We start from the raw sequence: 19,709 nt of genomic DNA, 5'->3' as shown, positions 1-19,709 counted from the left end.
GGAGTTTCAAGGAGAAGAAGACAAAGAGTACTACAAAGATAAGGAACCTCCCTGAGTCTGTGTTGTCAGTCTCCTACTCTGGGGAATGGGTGATGATTAAGGCAGTTCTTAATTTTAAACAAATACTTGAGACACATGAACTGCAGTAGGTCTTCAAGAGAATCCTGGCATGCCTTGCCTCTCCTCTGCCTATGCAGAAACAGCATCACCTTGGCTGGACCTGTCAGCCTTAGTCTGACCTGTCCTGTTTTCCAGCCTGCAAACAGGAAGATGCCCCCAGGCAGTGCCCTGTGAACAGGCAGGATCTGTAGGGCCAGGGGGAGGGCACAGAGGGTGGGATGGTCTGTGAGCACTGACAGGGAAGAGACATGGACAGGGAAACACCTCCCAGGGGAGAATCTCCAGGCAGCAGGGAAATGATCAGAAAGGAGAGGAAACCAAACCCGGAATTATTATGGGAGGGAGAACAGAGAAAAGTCCCTGTGATCCCCTGCAGGTCAGATACGTCCTTTGAGCAGCCCCCTGGCCTCCTGTCCCACCCAGCAAAGCCTCTGCCCTCAGGGCCGGGGGCTCCAAGGCATGAAGCAGCTCCTGTGCAGCCAGAGCTCCAGTTCCTCTGCAGAGCACAGGGGCTGAGAGCAGCTGCCCGGCAGTGTTGGTGTCTGGGAGGTGGCTGCACAGCTGGGGAAGAGTGACGCTGTCTGAGTGCCCGGCTGCCTCTGCCCTGGCCTCTCTCACACCCACCCTCACCGCATTTTCCTTCTTGCTCCCCTGCTCTGGGTCACTGCTGTTGGGATCTTGTTCTTGCTGTCAGGCTCTCTGGGGATGGCAGTTTCAGCTGCAGAGCCACAGCCTGAGCTTGTGAGTCCTTTCCTGCAGGTGTGTCCATGGGCACACGTGTCCCAGCTTTGCTCTGACCTGTGGGCTGTGGGCAATGCAGTCTGTGGGGCTGGGGAATGAGCTGTGTGTGTCCTGGGCTAAATGTGGTTTGCTGAGACCTCAGGAAAGGGTGAGACCTGTCATGGTCTGAGGTGGATCCCTCTGCTCTCAGCAGTGCCTGGTGGCTTTTCAGGGTAACATGGGAGTGTGATCACCCTCCATCTCAGAAAGGTGCCAGCCCAGGGCAGATGAAGCAAGACAGAGGGACAGAGCAGCTGCCCTCACTCTGCACTGACACACAGGCACCTCTGGTCTCGCAGGACTCGCTCTGTTCTCCCTGAGTGCAGCAGAAATGCTGATGGTTTCTGACACCCAGCAACACTCTGCAGTGAATATGGGGGGAGGTGTAAAAAAACCTTCAACTCTTAAACTGCCTTCACCTTCTCTGTTCCCTTTCAATGGGAAAGCAAGTGCTGACAGCCCTTCTGTGTTAGCAGAACCAGGACAGTCCCCACCGTTCCTGTGGCCCCACTTCTGCAGAGCTGGGCTGACTTATCGATGGCCCATGGGCAGAGGCCCTGCTCTTGGTTGCACATTTTCCAGCCCCAAGCCAGGCTGCAGCCACAGTGCTGAAAAAGGTGCTCCTAGAAAAACACAAGAGTGTCTGTGTGTGACAGGGGAGGGTCTATGGGAGTTGGTTTGATTTTTGTCAGAGAACTCTGCCCTGGACTCTCACTGTCTTTTTTTTTTTTCCTCATGACAGCGCCCCGTGCTCAGGAAAAGCAAATGTCCAACAGCAGCTCCATCACCCAGTTCCTCCTCCTGCCATTCACAGACACACGGGAGCTGCAGCTCTTGCACTTCTGGCTCTTCCTGGGCATCTACCTGGCTGCCCTCCTGGGCAACGGCCTCATCATCACCACCATAGCCTGGGACCAGCACCTCCACACCCCCATGTACTTCTTCCTGCTCAACCTCGCCCTCCTCGACCTGGGCTCCATCTCCACCATTGTCCCCAAATCCATGGCTAATTCTCTCTGGGATTCCAGGGTCATTTCCTATGCAGGATGTGCTGCACAGGTCTTCTTTTTTTGTTTCTTGCTTGGTTCAGAGTATTCTCTTCTCACCATCATGTCGTACGACCGCTACGTTGCCATCTGCAAACCCCTGCACTACGGGACCCTCCTGGGCAGCAGAGCTTGTGTCCACATGGCAGCAGCTGCCTGGGCCACTGGGTTTCTCCATGCTCTGCTGCACACGGCCAATACATTTTCACTGCCCCTGTGCAAGGGCAATGCCCTGGGCCAGTTCTTCTGTGAAATCCCCCAGATCCTCAAGCTCTCCTGCTCACACTCCTACCTCAGGGAACTTGGGCTTAACGTGTTTAGTCTGTTAATCAGTTTTGGCTGTTTTGTGTTCATTGTGGTGTCCTATGTGCAGATCTTGAGGGCCGTGCTGAGGATCCCCTCTGAGCAGGGTCGGCACAAAGCCTTTTCCACCTGCCTCCCTCACCTGGCCGTGGTCTCCCTGTTTGTCAGCACTGGTTCATTTGCCTATCTGAAGCCCCACTCCATTTCTTCCCCATCCCTGGACCTGGTGGTGTCTGTTTTGTACTCGGTGGTGCCTCCAGCAGTGAACCCCCTCATCTACAGCATGAGGAACCAGGAGCTCAAGGAGTCCATTAGGAAAGGGATTTCATGGGTGTTTGTTGATGCTGATAAACTTTCAATGACTCTACAGAAATGACTTCTACTGTATCCCAGTGCAGACCTGTACTCTATTTATTGTTTTATCCTCTTTATTTCCTTTCATTGCCTCTCTGTAATAAAATGATCTCTCTCCCTTGCATTTCCTCTAGATTTGACTGTTGTTTTAAAGCTGATATCAACAACAAGCCCAGGAGTTTCACCTCAAAAACAGCCAGAGAAAAATCCTCTTTGTCACACTAAACCAGGTATCTTCAGGGAAACAAAGATGGACACAGACAATCTGACGCAGACCAGCTCCAACAGGCAACAGCACCTTCAGGACCACCACACCAACAGCAGCACTTACACAACCATGAGCAACAGTACTGACCGTGTCCAGTTCTCCCTGGTCTGGTGTGAAGGTTGCACGAGTGGTCTGTACATCCCAGGTAGAACTTACCCACAGTCTCACACACGCTCCTGTGGTCCCTCCAGTGTGGACCTGGGGTTTGGGTCAGCCCAGACTCAGAGATATTACCCATTTAACCATCCTAACCCTGGGTTTCTCCAGATCCTGGGGCCCTCCTCCTTCTTGCTAGCCTCTTAGAATTGACCAAGAAGATGGGTGCATACCATCACCCCCAAACACATGCACTCTAGTGAGCCCACTCACACAGCAAAGAGCCAGGAGCAGTTTAATTAGTTCTGTAGTTTAACGCTGACAGGCAGCTCAGCACCACACGGTCAGTCACTTACTGCCCCACAGCAGGATGGTGCAGAGGATGGGAAACACAGAAGAAAACTCATGGGTTGAGATAAAGACAGTTTAATAGGTAAAGCAAAATCTATGCATGTAGTCAGCGAAAACTAAGGAATTCATTCACTGCATCATTGCCAGGAGGGTGTTCAACTGTCTTCAGAAAAGACGGGCTCCATCATACGTGACTGTTACTTGGGAAGACAAACGCCATCTCTCCGAATGTCCTCCCCTCCCTTCCTCTCCCAGATTTTATTGTTGACTATGGTATCACATGTTGTGAAACATTCCTTTGGTCTGTTTGGTTCAGCTGTTCCAGCCATGTCCCCTCCCAATTTCTTGTGCATCCCCGGCCCCCATGCTGGTGGGTTTGGTGTGAGAAGCAGAAAAATCCTTGATACTGTGCAAGCACTGCTCAGCAATGACTGAAACATGGGGTGGGATCAACACTGTTTCCATCACAAATGTAAAATGGACTCATACAAGTTGCTGTGAAGATAAGTAACTCTATCCCAGCTGAAACCAGTCTAGTAAGCAGTACAGACCATGGTGATCAGGCAGGGGGCTTGGCCAAAGCAGTGCTGAGCAGCCACCTCCCCATGGGCAGCTGGTCCCTTGAATCCTTCTCCCCCTTCCACAGGCTGCTTCTTCCACGATCCAGCTTTCTCTGCCCCAGTCTCCTCCCCAGTTCATAACCATCATCAGTTAGTTTTTCCCCAGTGGGCTCAGGCTATTTCCACTTCTACTCAAATTTGATAGTTTGGATGCCATTGCCTTGTTCCTCTGGGACTTCAGCGGCATCACTGGTGGCTCCTCCAGGCACTGATGGCCTGGCAAGACTTGACTGCCCAGACTGTGGGAAGTGCTCCCGTCTGTGCCATTTGGCCAACCTGGTCACATCCACAGCCACCTGTGAGGCCCAGCTGGGACACACAGAGCTGCCCACACTGCTGGTCCCTCCTCACATCTCTCAGCTTCTCACGCAGGTCCCACAGTTTCCCATGGCATGTACAGGTGGTTTCACCCAGGGCAGGGCCTCACCAGGGGCACAGTCATTTGTCTGCAGCCTTCCCATCTGGTGTCCTTGATGACCTCATCATACCTGCCTAACTCTGGCCAATCACATTGCTGTCATGAGGTAACCTCACAAGTGATAATCCGGCCATGTTGGCTTTGCCTACATGTACCCCCAGGTAACTGCAATAGAAGTGGCATCACAACCCACCTCCAGCTGTGTCATCTTCCCCTTCTCCTGCGTCTCCCGTCTCCCAGGCTCTCAGCACTGCTGGGTGTGTTTTCCAGCATCCAGGTGACATCACTAGGCCAGACTCACCACGTGCCCAGTTGGATTGTTTCCAAAGATGTGACTTCAAAATCTACCTCCCTCCCATGACACCTCACCTTGCATCATCCTCTTCTGGCACCAGGGGTCACCTCACAGCCAACCTCCAAACACTTCCCCTGCACCTGCCTCTCCTTTTTCCCACACAGCACTGTCGTTTCTGCTGGGCAGGCAGCACCGTGCTCCCCATGGGGACTGCAGAGCCCTGGTGGGACAGCTCAGTGGTGGGAGGGCAGCCAGGGGTGGTCAGGGCTCCTTGGGAAGGCAGGCGGGTGGATGAGGAGCTGGAGATGAGCTCTGTGCAGAGGGGAGCCTGGTGTGCACAGAGCCTTGGTTTGGAGGAAGCTTCACAGGTCACAGGTCCTCAATTACATGGCAATTTGGACCATGGCTTGGTCTGCTGGGAGGGCAGCAGCGCTGGGCACAAGCAACCCAGGAGGTTCCTGCAGGTGTGGAATACAGCATTTTGAGACAAACATGGACGAGCTGACTAGGGCTGGTCTCCTACAAACAGACAAGGTGGATCAGGCCGGAGATCTGAAGGATGAGAGCAGCCATGGCTGCAGTGACCATGAGATGGTGGAGAAGCAGGACAACTGCAGAACAAGCGTGCAGTCCTGCAGGAGAGCTGATTTCATTACTGGAGGATCTGCTTTGGCTGTCCTGGAGAACAAACAGGCTGTGAGTCCCTGTTCAGGGGCAGTGTCCTCAGAGCCCAGGAAGAAACCAACCTGATGGCCAGGGAGTCCAGCAGGGCCTGGCAAGAGGTCAGCATGGATGAACAGGGACCCCCTGACTTAGGAGATCAAACAGCAGAAGGACGTGCAGGGAGGCTGGAGGGGAACAGGCTGCCCAGGAGACAGACAGACAGACAGACACCTGGCCTGGGGGTGCAGGGATGGAGCCAGCAAAGCCAACGCTGAGCAGTGGCTGAAATGGCCGTGCAAGGGGAGGGCACCCAGGAGGGCTTCTCCAAAGATATGGTCAGCACAAGGAAGGCGGCTGAGGGCACCCTGGTCCCAGTGGCCAGTGGGGCAGGGGACAGGTGACAAAGACAGTATCAAACCAGCAATTGCTCTAAAGAAAGATTCTTCCTTGGAGAGTGCTGGTAGGAAATGTAACTGGACACACAGACATTTTACTATGTATTTACCAACACATAAATATAACTTTTTCCTTATGATCACATAGAAAGACAGACAACACAGGTCTGTTGAGATCACTGTCGACATGGCCATCTAAAAAGAGAACAGTTCAATTAAACTTTTTATCCCTCTTTCCTCCATCAGTCAAGAGTGGCCAACAGCTTCCAGCGTGACTCACTGTGTGCCAAGGGTAAAAAGTGGCACTGACAGCCCATGGCTGTGCATACTTTGGTGCCTTCGACTCTGTACAAGACACAAGGATTATCTTTCTTAATGCTGGAGGCTTTGGTAGGAGAGAAATCTAGAGAACCTTTTTTAAAAATGGAGGGAAAAAGAAACCAATTGAAAGATGTAGAGTGAAGGAAATGTGTTCTTGCAACTTTAAACATCAAACACTGTTGGTGTTGTAACTCCCCTTTCTTTGTTTTGAATATTTTAAATATCAGTGTTTTCCCATTAGATCAAAATGAGACTTTTCAGGATGTGCATTAAGAGCAAGAGGAGAACTTCTGATCCTCCACTACATTTGCCTTCTCAGCACTCTCTGTGTTATCTGTGCATCTCATCTCCCTCATCCTCCAGGTATTTCCTCCTGCCCTGACTAAACTGACCATGTCTGAAGTCCCATTTCCAGCAGCTGATCTGCACACAACACTTGCGATTGCTCTCTGGGTTTCCCTTCCTCTTACTGTTTGATCACTCAGACACTTGTCAACAACCCGGTTGCTGCTTTCAGCTTCAAGGAGTTAAAAGCTTCCTTGTCTTTCAGTAGTCTGTCTAATTCTGTCTCTAGCCAACTCTTTTATTGTGTTTATTTTATAATTTCCTTTCTGTCTAAAACATTTCTTGCATGGTTCTGCCTTGGAGAAGGTGAACCTCAGTGGTGGCAGCTTGTCCTTGGTGTACAGCTGAGGAGTGTGTTTTCTTTTAATCATGACTCTCATCAGTTGTGTTTTGTTTGTTCAAGGGTAAAGCAAAGTCCCTGTTTCCTGTGTGCACTTGGGTCTGCAAGGAGAGCAGGTGGGAGCTGGTGCAAAGGAGCTGGCACATCCAGCTGCAGACTGCAGTGAAGTCTGGTGTGAGGAAAAGGGATGCAAGGCCCAGGGGCCAATGAGAGAAACGATGGGGTTGGGGAGGTGAGGAGCAAGGTTGTCCACATGGTGTGAGACCTCAAGGGACATCTCCAGCCAGTCCAGACCTCCTTAGGAGAGACCCTGGATCAACATCAGACAATGCTGCAATCGCATCCTCTCCAAACTGAAAAGGATTAAAATACACCCTTTACAATAGAAAGACTTTTTTATCAGAAGCTTTTTGAAATCTTTCTCCATAATTACACAAAGAAAACTCTCTAATTAACTATACAAGATTGGAAGGAAATTACAAGAAGAGACATGGTTTGTTAGAGCTTTCTTGAGTGTAATGAGCCCCATGGTGCATTGGGTGCTGAGTCCTTGAACATTACTCAGGTGCTGAGAGGAGACTGCACAAACCTTTCCAGAAGTCAAAGCCAGAAGAAAAAAGCACTAAGTTCCTTGAAGTATTAATGAGTTCCACTGAGGGCAAGTACCAGCAAAGCCTCCCCAGGGACTCGTTAGAGAAGAGAATTGGAGGCCATGATGGCAGATAAACAAAGGGAAACGTGCAGGCAGCTGAGGTGCTGAGAAAACCCTGGTTTAGTGGGATGAAGCAGAGAGGCCAAGGCCTGACCCCCAGCCCCTGGGAAGGCAGATCCTGTCCCTCACACATTGCTCAGGGCTCTTCCTGGGGCAGGGGATGTGGGCTGTGTGGTGCTGAGTGAAGGACAATGGTGTGGCCGTTCCCAGCCTTACTGGCGTGTGCAAGGAGGCCATGAGGTGCCCCAGTGCCTGAGGACAACACGTCTCCTCACAGGCCTTGGTGGCAGAGGTGATGGCCATAGACAAGGGGACAAAGACTTGGGTTCTCTTGGTGACATCCAGCCTTGCCAGTGCCCTTTGCCATCTCCACCACAGGTTGTCCTACACTGTCCCTCAGCTGCTTCTGTTTCCCTGCAGGCTGTAGACACCCATCTCACTTCCTCCCCTTGCTCTCACCCTGGTATTTCCATACATTGACTGAGGTGTCTCCACTCTCATGCTCTGTTCCTGGAAACACAAGTACATGGACTGATCTCCTGCTCCTTCTGGATGATTTCTCGTACCACAGCACTGCCCTTTGAGTGACATTTCTTCCTCCTCATGTCCAGTCTCCACGTTTTAACCTGCGATGTGTGGCAGTGTTTCTCTGCTGTAGAAAGAAGGACCCTGAAAACTACTGACCTGTCAGCCTCTTACCTGTGCCTGGGAAGATGATGGAACAGATCCTCCTAGAAGCTGTGCTAAGGAACAGAGAATGCTGACTCAACCACTTCCCTGGGCAGCCTGTTCCACTGCTTCACAACCCTTTCCATGACGAAATGTTTCCTAATATCAATTCTGAACTTTCTCTGGTACAAGCTGAGTCCATTTCCTCTCATCCTCTCACTTGCTACTCAGGAGAAGACCAACACCCTCCATGCTACAACCTCTTTTCAGATGGCTGTACAGAGCAGAAAGGTCTCCTCTCAGTCTCCTTTTCTCCAGTATAAACAGCCTCAGAACCCCCAACTGCTCCTCAGCAGACTTGTGCTCCAGACCCTCAACAGCCTTGTCCCCCTCCTCTGCACTCACTCCAACACCCCAAGGTCTTTCCTACAGTGATGGGACCAAAACTGAACCAAGGATTTGAGTTGTGGCCTCACCAGTGCCGAGTACAAGGGGATGATCGCTGCTCCGGTTCTGCCCACTACACTATTCTTGATGCACATCAAGCCATTGGCCTTTTTGACAACCTGGGCACACACTGGCTCATGTTCAGCTGCTGTCAATCAACAACCCCAGGTCCTTTTCGACCAGGCTGCTTCCCAGCTACTCTTCCCCAAGCCTGTAGTGTTGCAGAGGATTGTTATGACCAAAGTGCAGGACCTGACACTTGGCCTTGTTAAATCTCAGACAAATGGCCTCAGCCTAATGAAGCAGCAGCTCCAGATCCCTCTGTAGAGCCTTCATACCCTCCAGCAGATCAACACCCCCACCCAATTTGGTGTCATCTGAAAACATAGTCAGGGTGCACCTGATCCCCTCATACAGATCATTGATAAAGAGATGAGAGAGAACTGGGCCCAATACTGAGCCCTGGGGACACCACTCATGACCGGCCACCAACTGGATTTGGCTCCGTTCACCACAACTCTTTGGGCCCGTCCCTCCAGCCAGTTCTTTACCCATCGCAGATACACCATCCAGGCCACGAGCTGCAGCTTCTCCAGGAGATGCTGTGGGACACGGTGTCAAAGGCTTTACTGCAGTCTAAGGACACAAGACCCACAGCCCGTGTGGCGGATTCACTCCCCACGACAGACTTTCCCTCATCTGCTCAGCCGGTCACCTTGTCACAGAAGGAGATCAAGCTGGTCAAGCAGGACCTGCCTTTCATCCAGCCATGCTGATTGGGCCCGATTGCTCGTCTCGTGTGTGTGACCTCACAGTCCTTTCCCAGCCGTGTTCCTGCTGTTGGCCAATCCCCTGCAGAGGCAGAAGTGACCTCACAGTCCCCTCCACAGCCATTGGTTCCTACTGGACTATGAGCTCCTGAGACACAAGCGACCACATGGCATCGTACCCACCATCACCCTCCTTGTGGTGCAGTGTGTGAGCAGATCAAACTAAGCTGCTTTCATCAAATTCATCTAATAGATTCCTATCAAGGGTTTGAGTGGAGAAACGTTCCTCAGAGGAACTGCTGTATTTACTCTGGGGCATTGTACATCTCTGCTTCTGCACCTAATTTTCTTCTTCTTTCTCTGTCTTTTCTGATATGAAAGCTCTAGAAGGAAAAGATTCATGGAATCCTACAAAAACACTGGTTGGAAGAGACCCCTGAACACCATCTCTGTCCCACTGACCTTTATGGCAGCCCAAGGAATAGCTGATGGCATTTGTGCTCACTAGGGTTCATCTCACCACATGCACACAGTGGACATGCACATGATGTGTATGTTTACATCTCATCTGTACAATGAAAACATGGACTTTTCACCTAGTATTTCATAGAATCATAGAATGTCCTGAGTTGGAAGGACCCACAGGATCATCGAGTCCAACTCCTGTCCCTGCACAGGACACCCCACAGGTCACCCCGTGTGTCTGAGGACGTTGTCCAGTCTCTTCTTGAACACTGTCACGTTGGGGCTGTGACACCTCCCTGGGGAGCCTGTTCAGTGTCCAGCACCTCTTGGGGAAGAACCTGTTCCTAATATCCAACCTAAACCTCCCCTGACACATTTTTCTTCAATTCCCTTGGATATTGTCATTGGTCACCACAGAGAAGAGATCAGTACCTTCCCCTCCTTCTCCCCTTGTGAGGAAGCTGTAGCCACCATGAGGTCTCCTTTGAGTCTTTTCTTCAGCTCTGATGCTCAGAAACCCCTTGGTTTGCTTTCTGAAGCAGAAAGGAGACCCATGACCTCCAGGCAATGGGAAGGGGGATCCTGTCCCTCACACACGGCTCAGGGCTCTTCCTGGGACCGTGGGATGTGGGTGTGCAAGGCCCAGGGAAGGACAACACTGGGACAACAACTTCCAGCTTCCCCATGGGGCTGCAAGGAGGCACCGAGGCCCCAGTGCCATGAGGACAACATGGCTTCTCCTGGGCCTCAGTGGCAGAGACAACTGCCCTGGCCAAGGGGACACAGACCTGGGTTCTGTGGGTCCCTTCCAGCCTTACAGCACCCTTTGCCATCTCCACCACAGGCTGTTCTACACGGTGCTACCCCTGCCCCTCTTTCCCTGCAGGCTGCAGACACCCATCTCGCTTCCCCACCTGCTCTCACCCCAGCATTTCTGCACCTTCACTGCTGTGTCTGCACCCTCACTGGCTGCTCTTTGGAACACAAACCATGGGCTGATCCAGCTCCCTCTGGGTGACCTCTTGCACCACAGCACTGCTCTTCCAGTGACATTTCTTACTCCTGATATCCAGTCCTTACCTTCCAAGTTGCACTTTCTGACCTTTTTTTTCCCTCTTCTGCTTTTTGCTATTACCAAGGAAAGCTCGGCCATCTCACTAACAGGCCTCCATGCATGGAATCCAACTCATAAGATGTTTCGAGATCTTTTACCTGAGAGAAGCAGCCTCACACTGATCTTCTAAATCCCCTGACTGCTGTTGGTCTTTCATCTTCTCTGACAAACACTACCATGTTCCTGCTGCTGTCCCATCATGTTCTTATGCAGAATGGACATGACAACCCGTCTCTAAGGCCTCTTTTTGGGTAGGGCCTTTGGGTACTTGGGCAGAGGTTCTTTCCCAGCCATGTCCCTGCTGCTGGGCTGTTACCTCCAGAGACAGAACTCACTGTCTCCTTTACAGATACATGCTTCTTACTGGATTATGAGATATTGGGACACAACTGATGTCATAACACACCATACCCATCTATAAAACTCCTATGGCCCAATACCTGATCAGATGAATGTATGCTTGTTTTATCAAAGTTATCAAATATATTTCCTACTAATGATTTGAGTGGGGAAACATCCCAGTGCTGCATCCAGGCAAATTTCTCTGGTATGTAACATCCAACGTGAAGTGACCTGTAGATACTGTCTGCCCCACAGGCCTTCATGAAACCTCAAGGAATGGCTGGTTTCACTTGGGCTCATCTCACCTCAGGTTCCTCTCACCTCACATACATGATGTGCATGCTCACAGCTCATCTGTTCAATGAAAACCTCCTGTTGCCACTCCTAAGGGATGGGAGGTACCTCAGCCCTAAGGTGTGTCCCCCTGCTCTGCACTCCTCTGAGATGTCCCACGTCATGTGGAATGGACACAGGGATCTCAGTTCAAGGAAGCACATCCAGGGCTGCATTCACGTGTTTTCCTGTGGGATGTTCCTCCCAACATGAAGTGATCTCGAGACGCTGCCTGTCCAACGGGCCCTTATGGAACCCCCTGGAATAACCGGATGGTGTTTGTGCTCACTCAGGTTCATGTTACCTCACATACATGATGTGCATTCTCGCATCTCATCTATACAATACAAACCTGCACTGCTGAACTACTCATTTCGTGTCCATCCATGCAGGGAAGAACAACATCTGTGGGTGAGGGGCCAGGGCTGGAAATGGTGGAGGGGTTTGGAAGGGTTTGGAGCTCATAGACAACATCTTCCTGACACGGGTGACTGAGGAGTCAGTGGGGTGAGGTGCCCTGTGGGACTTCACACTTACAAACCAGAAAGAGTTGGTCAGGATGGAACAGTCAGGGATGGAAAGTGGAGCTGAGGCTCCTGGGAGGCGAGAACAAGGCCAAGAGCAGGATTTCAGGAGAGCAAGCTTTGGCCTGCTGAGGGACCTGCTTGGGTCCTATGGGATATGACCTTGGTGTCTGCAGTGCTTTTCTCTCCCATCTCCTCCCTCCTCTCTCCCACCTGTGTTGTGCAGCATTTTTTACCCTTTCTCAAATACAATATCCCAGAGGTGCTGCCAGCATTACCGAGTGGCTCAGATTTGGCAAGGAGTGGGTCCATCTTGGAGCAGCTGAAATCCCCTCTGTCTGACATTGGTCAAACTCCTGTTGTCTTCTCAGAGAGGTGACAACTGTAGCACAGCCACACTCACCTCCTGTTCCAAGACTTTGCCATGTAAGCCCAGTACAGGGTAACAGAGTGTTGGCTGTTACAAACTACTTGATCATGGAGAAGAAATGGAAAAGATCTTCTGTCAGTAACCTGAGGAAGTTTCCAGTCAATGAGTACGTTCCTATGAGGAACTGTAATTGCCCTGACATTCACTGGTCAGGCAGAGCTGCATGTACCAACAGTCCAGAGGATCTTGGGCCAACTGCTTAACATGGCTGCCTTGTTGGCCAACAAGGGTGATTCTCACCTGGATCTGGAACTGGAAAACAATGAAACCCTGGTGAGGGATGTGAACATCAGTGTCCACCTTGGCTGTCATGAGCAGGACACAGTGGGGTCCCAGGTGCCAGAGGGGAGGGAGGAAGGCCAGCAGCAGAGCACAGGCTGGTGGGCTCCAGAGGAGAAGACTTGGACATATCTGGGGGGGCTGATTCAGGTGGTGCCATGGGAATCAGCTCAGAAGCCTGAAGGAGCTCAGGAAATCTGATAATCCTTAAAGGACAGCCTGCTCCAAGCACAAGAATGATCTCTCCAAGTACCCCTGAACAGAAGCATTTATCTCATGAGGCTGCTCCTCTGAACTGATGGAGCTCCAGGGCACAAAGGCAGCACACAGGAAGTGGAAGCAGGGGGAGCTGCAAAGGAGGAATTTAGAAACCTTGTCCATGGATGTGGGGATGATGACAAAGCTGCTCTGGACTTGATACCTGCACGGGAAGGGCAGCAAGATGAGCTGACAGAGCTTCACTTGCAGTGAGAGAATAGACAGGGTGAACGTCGTCCTGCTGCTGAACTTCGTAAGAGTAGAATCAGACAGGACTGAGGTTCTTCATGGCTTCTTTGCCTCCATCTTCACCAGCAAGGTCTCCTGGGACTTTGTTCCTGAAGGCAGGAGTCTGGAGAACACCCAGCAGTGGATGGGGCTCAAGTCAGGGGTGACCTGAGCAAACTCAGACACCGTTACAGAACAGGAGATGGGTCACTTGACCAGCTCCCCGAACACAAGTATGGCTGTGCACAGCACCTGAGATTGCCAGGAACACCCACCTCTTGGTCCAGAGGAGTGTGACTCCTCTTGAGGTGTCCTGGCCAGTCTCCTCAATCACATGGTGATTTAGGCACCCACTTTTCTGACATATTCAGTCTTTATCAGGAGATGCAAAACATTAATATGAACTGGAGGCTGCTGATGCCGCCTGTTCTGGAAAGGGAGGAAAGGGAGAGCAGCGAATGAAACAGAAGAAATTGGGCTTTATTGCTATTTATTATGGAAATGCTCTCTGTTTGGCTATTCCTGAAATCTCTCTAATCATCCACACCTGACTTGAAGCCTCTAGGAAAATGCTGCACAGAGCCTTGGCTTGTAAAAGCATTTTAGATGTTAATGAGCCCTCTGGTGTCCTGATCCTGAACTGCAGATGCTGAAAGAATGAACAAACCTCTAGTGAAGTGAAAGGCAGAAGCAAACCCCAAGTTTCTGAGGGTGTTTGGACCCCATGAAGGGCCATCACTGACACAGCTGTGAAGTAAACAACCAGTGCAGGTCCCTGTCCCTGTAAGCTGGTGAAGGAAAGACTTGGAGACAGAGGTCACAGGTGGTGAGGGCCATGTGGAGGTGGCTCTGATGCCATGTCAGCCCTTGATGCTTGTTCATCACCAGAATGGCTGAGCCCTGACCCCTGGGACCTGGTAGATTTTTCTCCAATGTTTTTCAAGGCTTTTCCTGTGGTCAGGGTGAATGTTTTGTGTTTTTCGGGTGGTGTTTATGTCAAGTGCTGTTGCTTTAACTGCAAGGCTCTGGTTTTCTGTGGAGTTGGAAATGCCTGTGAGCAAATCACAACTCACCCAGCTTCTTTCATACACCTGGCAATGGTCACCAGTCACCACAATGTCCCAGTCCCAAACTTGCTTGAATCCCCTATTTGGATCCATACCCATCACTGCAGTAGGTTCATGGATCCACCAGGTTCATGGATGATTCCTGAGGACCATCCAAGTGTGGGCAGTGTAAGAGAGGAGCAGAGCAGGGTCAGCTCATGGGCCATGACTGAGCACAGCCACCCCAGCAGCAGCCGTTCCCCATCTCCCAGGCACAGCCATGCCCACAGGATGCAAATGGCACTGCCATACAGGATTAGCCCAAGAGAGGCCTTTCTTCCTTCCGTATTCCCAGGAAGATCTTCCTCCTGTTCCTCCTCCACCTGCAGACATCAACTGCTTTCCATTTCTGAGCTCAGACATGGCTGGAAGGGTTCACTGAAGCCACCAGCCATCTCATTGCTTCTCCCTGACATGCCCTGACCCTCTCCCACACCTACAATGGCCAATCACGGCTGCTCAGGCCTCCCGCTCTTCAGAAGAGGCCTCGAGCTTCTTGGTTCTTCCTGGTGCTTATTATGAACTTCCTCGCTCTCTCCAGAGTTCATGGTGAGCTTTCTTGTCCATAACAGCCCCTTTATGACCATGTCTTACTAAATGGTTGTGTTTGTATGATCATTTGTGCAGAAAGGGCAGTCACAGGACAGCACCCAATATGTCAAACTGATGCTGAGTGAAATGCCGTAAAGCCCTGATGAGTTCCCCCTGTGTCTGTGTCTCTCCTGGAAGGAGTCTGTCCCGAGAAGGGGATCCAGCTCCTGCCGCTCTCTGCAGAGGCACATGAGCAGTGTCCATCACCTGGGGACACAAAGGGTGACGTTTGCCACACCACCCTTCATCTGAACCACTTAGATGTGTGCTTGTGGATGAGGTATGGAGCCTTATAGTGCAAATACCTATTCAATTGTCATTGCCAGAGGGGCGACCACAGATGCAGTGTACTATTTTACAAATATGTAAATATAAGCATATGCGACTGACATTCCTAGACAAATTACACAAACACTTGAAGGATTATTGATGCCTTTAACATGATTATCCTCAGAAGCCCCACCAGCTTTACATCTCAGGAAATGGGATCCAGAGTCCAAGGGCAGGATGGTTTGGGCTCTGTGCTGGGATCTGGAAACTGAAACGTGCTCCCATCTCCCAGCCCCCTGCCCTCCTCAGTGAGGGTGTGAGACATTCTGCCAGCGAGGGCTGAACTCACAGCCATGACCAGTATCTTATGTCCAACTGCAGCCAATGGTGTCCTGCCAGCTCAGGATTGGAGCTTCCATTGCTGGAGGTGTTTAAAAGATGTGCAGATGTGGCACTTTGGGATATGGTTTAGCGGTTGGTTATGCTGCCTGGCTGCTGGCAGTGTTTGATTTATGGTTGGACTCCATGTTCTTAATGGTCTTTTCCAGCCTAAATGATTCCATGATTCTCTGATTCTCTGATTTGGGTTGAAACCATTTCAATCCCATCACCTCCAGGTTCCCTCAGAGGCTGCTGTTGTGTGGCACAACTGTCCTGGCTCTCCAGGCAGGTTGGGCACTGGGTTGCTGTCTGCATTGGCAGTTTTCCCCTTCCTGGGGTAAAAGGCTGTTGAGCAGAGAGAGTTGTAGAGATTTGGGTCGCAGGGGTTTGCACCAATCCTGTCAAACTCTGAGCGGGATGAGCTTTGGAGCGCAGGAAAAATGGAGATGCTCTGAAGGATGTTTGTGAACAGAGATACTGTCACTGATAACAGTAACAGGGAACTCCTTCTTCTCACTGGTGATTATGATGATGAACTAAACATCTTTAATTTCATTCCTAACAGTCATTCTTACTTTTCAAAACATCTCCTATATCTCAGTAGCTGTGTCTTGCAAGAAGTTCTTAGAACAAGGATTTTTCTCTCACTTTTTTTTTAAAATGATTTAAAGACTACAACTCTTGGACAGAATTACCCCAAAATCATCCTTCTTTCATAACTTTTCTTCTTTTTTTTATCCTGGTGTGCAGTGGAGGTGGTATAGGGGAATAGTTTCTTTTTGAGACAAAGGCGGCCAAGGAACAGATCCCAGGTCAGTGCAAAGGCAAAAAGGAAGCCAGAACCTTTATGTGTGTGCACTGACACACACTGTCACCTGCATTTCCAGTCTCTGCAGTCCCAACCGTGCAGCAGAGTCTGGAGTTCTGAGCTCCCTTCATCTGCCCTGTGTGACACGTGTAAAATGGAACTACCCCAGTCAAATGGTTGGTTTTGATTCTCTTCACAGCCTGAAGCACCACATGGGTCAGGAGACAAGCCAGGATACCCAACCGGGACTCACATGCTCTGCTCTTACAGTTCAGGTGTTCCCGGGAATCTCAGCAGACATGTCACGCTGATATCTGGGTGCAAGGAGCTGGTCAAGTGTCTCATCTCCATTTCTGTAACGATGGCTTTGCTGCCTGGCTGCTGTGCAGACTCTGTACATGGAGGCTGACAGCTCTTGAACAACCTGCTATGAACAGATTAACAAGGGGGGATGTTCTTTCTGCAAGGGGATTAGACCCTGGATTGGGGCAAATGAAAAGGAATGCAAAAGTTGTGGTCAGGACTGTTTAGGGGTACTTGCAAAGGAGCCCTGCACCTCATGTGAATTATTCCTGTGCTCAGGGAGCACCTGAGAGCTGTCCCTAAATTGAAAACATGAAGGGGAAGGAAGGACAGTGCCATTCAGGCTCAAAGGGACCTCAGGAGGTGTCTTGACCAACCTCCTGCTCACAGCAGGGTCAGACCAGATTGCTCAGGGCTTTATCCAAACACGTCTTGGTCACTTTCTGGGACAGAGTGGGTGCGCACTCCTGGGAAACAGCTTCCAGTGCTGGACTGTCCTCATGACTGGAAAGTTTCTCCCTTTCTACAGCACCTTTCCAAGCCCAACCATCCAGACTGGTTTTTACCCATCTACTTACACACTGACACAGACCAGAATATCCTACTTTGAACACAAGAATATTGTGGGGCATGACACCGAATGCCTTGCTGACTTCCAGGTAACAGACCACCACTGCTCTGCCCACATCCACCACCCTGTCCTTTCCTCACAGAAAAAAAAGAGGATGGACAGGCACAACCTGCCCTGGGCAAACCCCGTCACCTTCTCTTCCAGACACCCAGAAATGGGGTCCCAGTGGACATGCTCTGGGGCACAGCCCTTAGTTCCCCTGCTCACCCATTGGCCATTTTGAAAAGTGCACACACTGTGTGAGAGCTGCCAGTGGTCAGGGAGTCCCCCCAGTCTCCATGAGCTTTCCAAGATGGTGGAGAGTGGCCTCGCTGTGACATTGTCCTGCTGTCCCAGCTCCTGGGATGCTGCCCCTGCTGTCCCATAGACTGGAGAGGATTGTGTTAGTTCCAGTGACCCCTGACTTGATCCCCATCCACTGCTGTATGTTCTGACTCCAGCCACAGAGGCCTGGGACACATGACTGGTGAAGAGGGAGGACAAGAGAACACAGGGATTCTCACCTCTTTCCCTTATTAAATTAATCAGTGGCCACACAGGGTCTTTGTTTGTCCTTTAACTCTTCCTGCAGTAGTAACAGCTCATTATGGGGCCCTTGAATTGCCTTACAGGTCTAGACTGAGTTCTGATCTGGACTGTTGCTGTGCTTGGAGGCTGCTGTCCTTGAGACCAGATGAACTCACTCCTGCCACCCTGCCTGGCAGTTCATTCCATCCGTGTCACAGCTCTGTCTGCAGCACTGACAGCTCCAGCTCCCCCAGTCAGGTCCCTGGCTGAGGACATTGCCTCACATCTGGGCTGAGCCACCCCAGCTGTGGCACCAGCCCAGCTCTGACCTGCCACAAGAAACCTGGTACCAAGTGTCCAAGAGCCCATGTGTGCAAAGGCTTTGAATAAGAGCACAGACATGACATGGCCAAAGATTGATGAATGTCTCTCTAGGCCTAGGAGTATAAAACAAGAATAAAATGCCTGAACTCATTCAACTGAAGATATTCCTCCCCCAGCTTGGAGGAATTAGATCCTTTGCTGTAACATTCCTGGTGTCCTGTCTAATGATGGGACAAGAAAAGTTGATTCTCATACTAATTCATTGTTTTATACAAAGAACACAATGATGTGTCTCTTCAGAGGAGAGAGAATCAACATCACTGATTACTCCATGTTGTTTCAAAGGATGTGTCCCTGGAGCCCCAGGGACACCTGGAGGAGCCCAGAGGGGACAGAGAAAGGGACATCAAGGGCTGCTCCTGTGCTGCTGAGCTGGGCTGGGCTCCTGGGACACAGGGAGCTCATGGCAGCGGCAGCGCTGCAGAGAGACAGCTCTGCCCAGGAGCAGCTCCTCTGCACACGCAGCAGGGCTGAGGGCTCTGCCTGGGGAACTTGGGAGACAAGCAAGGCAGACAGAGATTAAAGGTGGTCATGACTGGGAGGATGACTGGGAGCTCACTGGAGGAGAAACCTTTTCAGCCCTTTCCATGGTAAGTCTCTGGGTGCAGGGCAGTGCAGCTGTAGCTCCTGGAGGCATCTCCTAAAACTGGCACAGGCACAGCTTGTGGGGTCTGTAAGGACGAGGCTCTTGTCAGGCCATGTTGAACAGCTGTGAAGCCGGGTGAGCACCCAGGGGTGCCCAGGGCTGTCCTGCAGAGCAGGGTCCCTGCACCCCAGGGCTGTGCCGGGCAGGGACTCAGCCGCCTGCCAGGGTCAGTGCTCAGCCTGCCCGGGGAGATCCCAGCAACAAGGAGGGGAGAAGCTGTGGGGGGAAGGAGTGATCCCGGGCAGGACAGGGTCATTCTGCCTTTGAGAGGGTGCTGTGTGGATCAGAGTTGCTGACAACTCACCCCCAGGGACATTCCAAGAGGCACAACAAGGCAGGGATTATCTGACAGGGAAGCAATTATTGCCTTTTGTCCTCTACTCTTGGCTGTCTGGCTAGGAAAGGTAAGGTGGAAATATGTCTTGCAGTTACGGAGAAAGTGCTGAAACTCCAAATATTGATTTTTCTCTGAGAGCGCAATTCAACACTCTCTGGCTCACAGAGCAGCAACATCTCCTTTCCAGCCCCTTTAGGGCTGGTGTGATGTTCTCAGCAGAATCCGCACACACACAGAGATGTTCCTGGGCAGTGCTGAGCTGCCAGGAGGTTTGTGCAGGGAAGAGCTGAGCACACAGGGGGTGGGACAGACTGACACTGAGAGCAGTGACAGGGAGTAGACATGGGGACAGAGAAACAGCTCAAGCAGGAGATGTCTCTGTGGGAGCAAATTCCCTAAGCCCATCATGCCCTGTGGGGCTCTGGGATGTGCGACGTGTGGGGCTGGGGAATCAGCCCA

At 51.2% G+C, this 19,709-nt stretch overlaps 1 protein-coding gene across 1 annotated transcript; it reads left to right on the top strand.

Annotated features, from left to right (window-relative positions):
- The first annotated feature begins 1,436 nt into the window (after positions 1-1,436).
- LOC135577850 (olfactory receptor 14J1-like) lies at positions 1,437-2,625 on the top strand. The gene has a single exon (XM_065047968.1). The coding sequence runs from the start codon at positions 1,567-1,569 to the stop codon at positions 2,623-2,625; it is 1,059 nt and encodes a 352-aa protein (XP_064904040.1). The 5' UTR covers positions 1,437-1,566.
- Positions 2,626-19,709: the final 17,084 nt, after the last annotated feature.

The sequence above is a fragment of the Columba livia genome, unplaced genomic scaffold (assembly GCF_036013475.1).
Source record: "Columba livia isolate bColLiv1 breed racing homer unplaced genomic scaffold, bColLiv1.pat.W.v2 Scaffold_153, whole genome shotgun sequence".
Lineage (NCBI taxonomy): Eukaryota > Metazoa > Chordata > Aves > Columbiformes > Columbidae > Columba > Columba livia.
The sequence above is the reverse complement of the archived record's forward strand: the minus strand, read 5'-3'. Positions and strand labels throughout refer to the sequence as shown.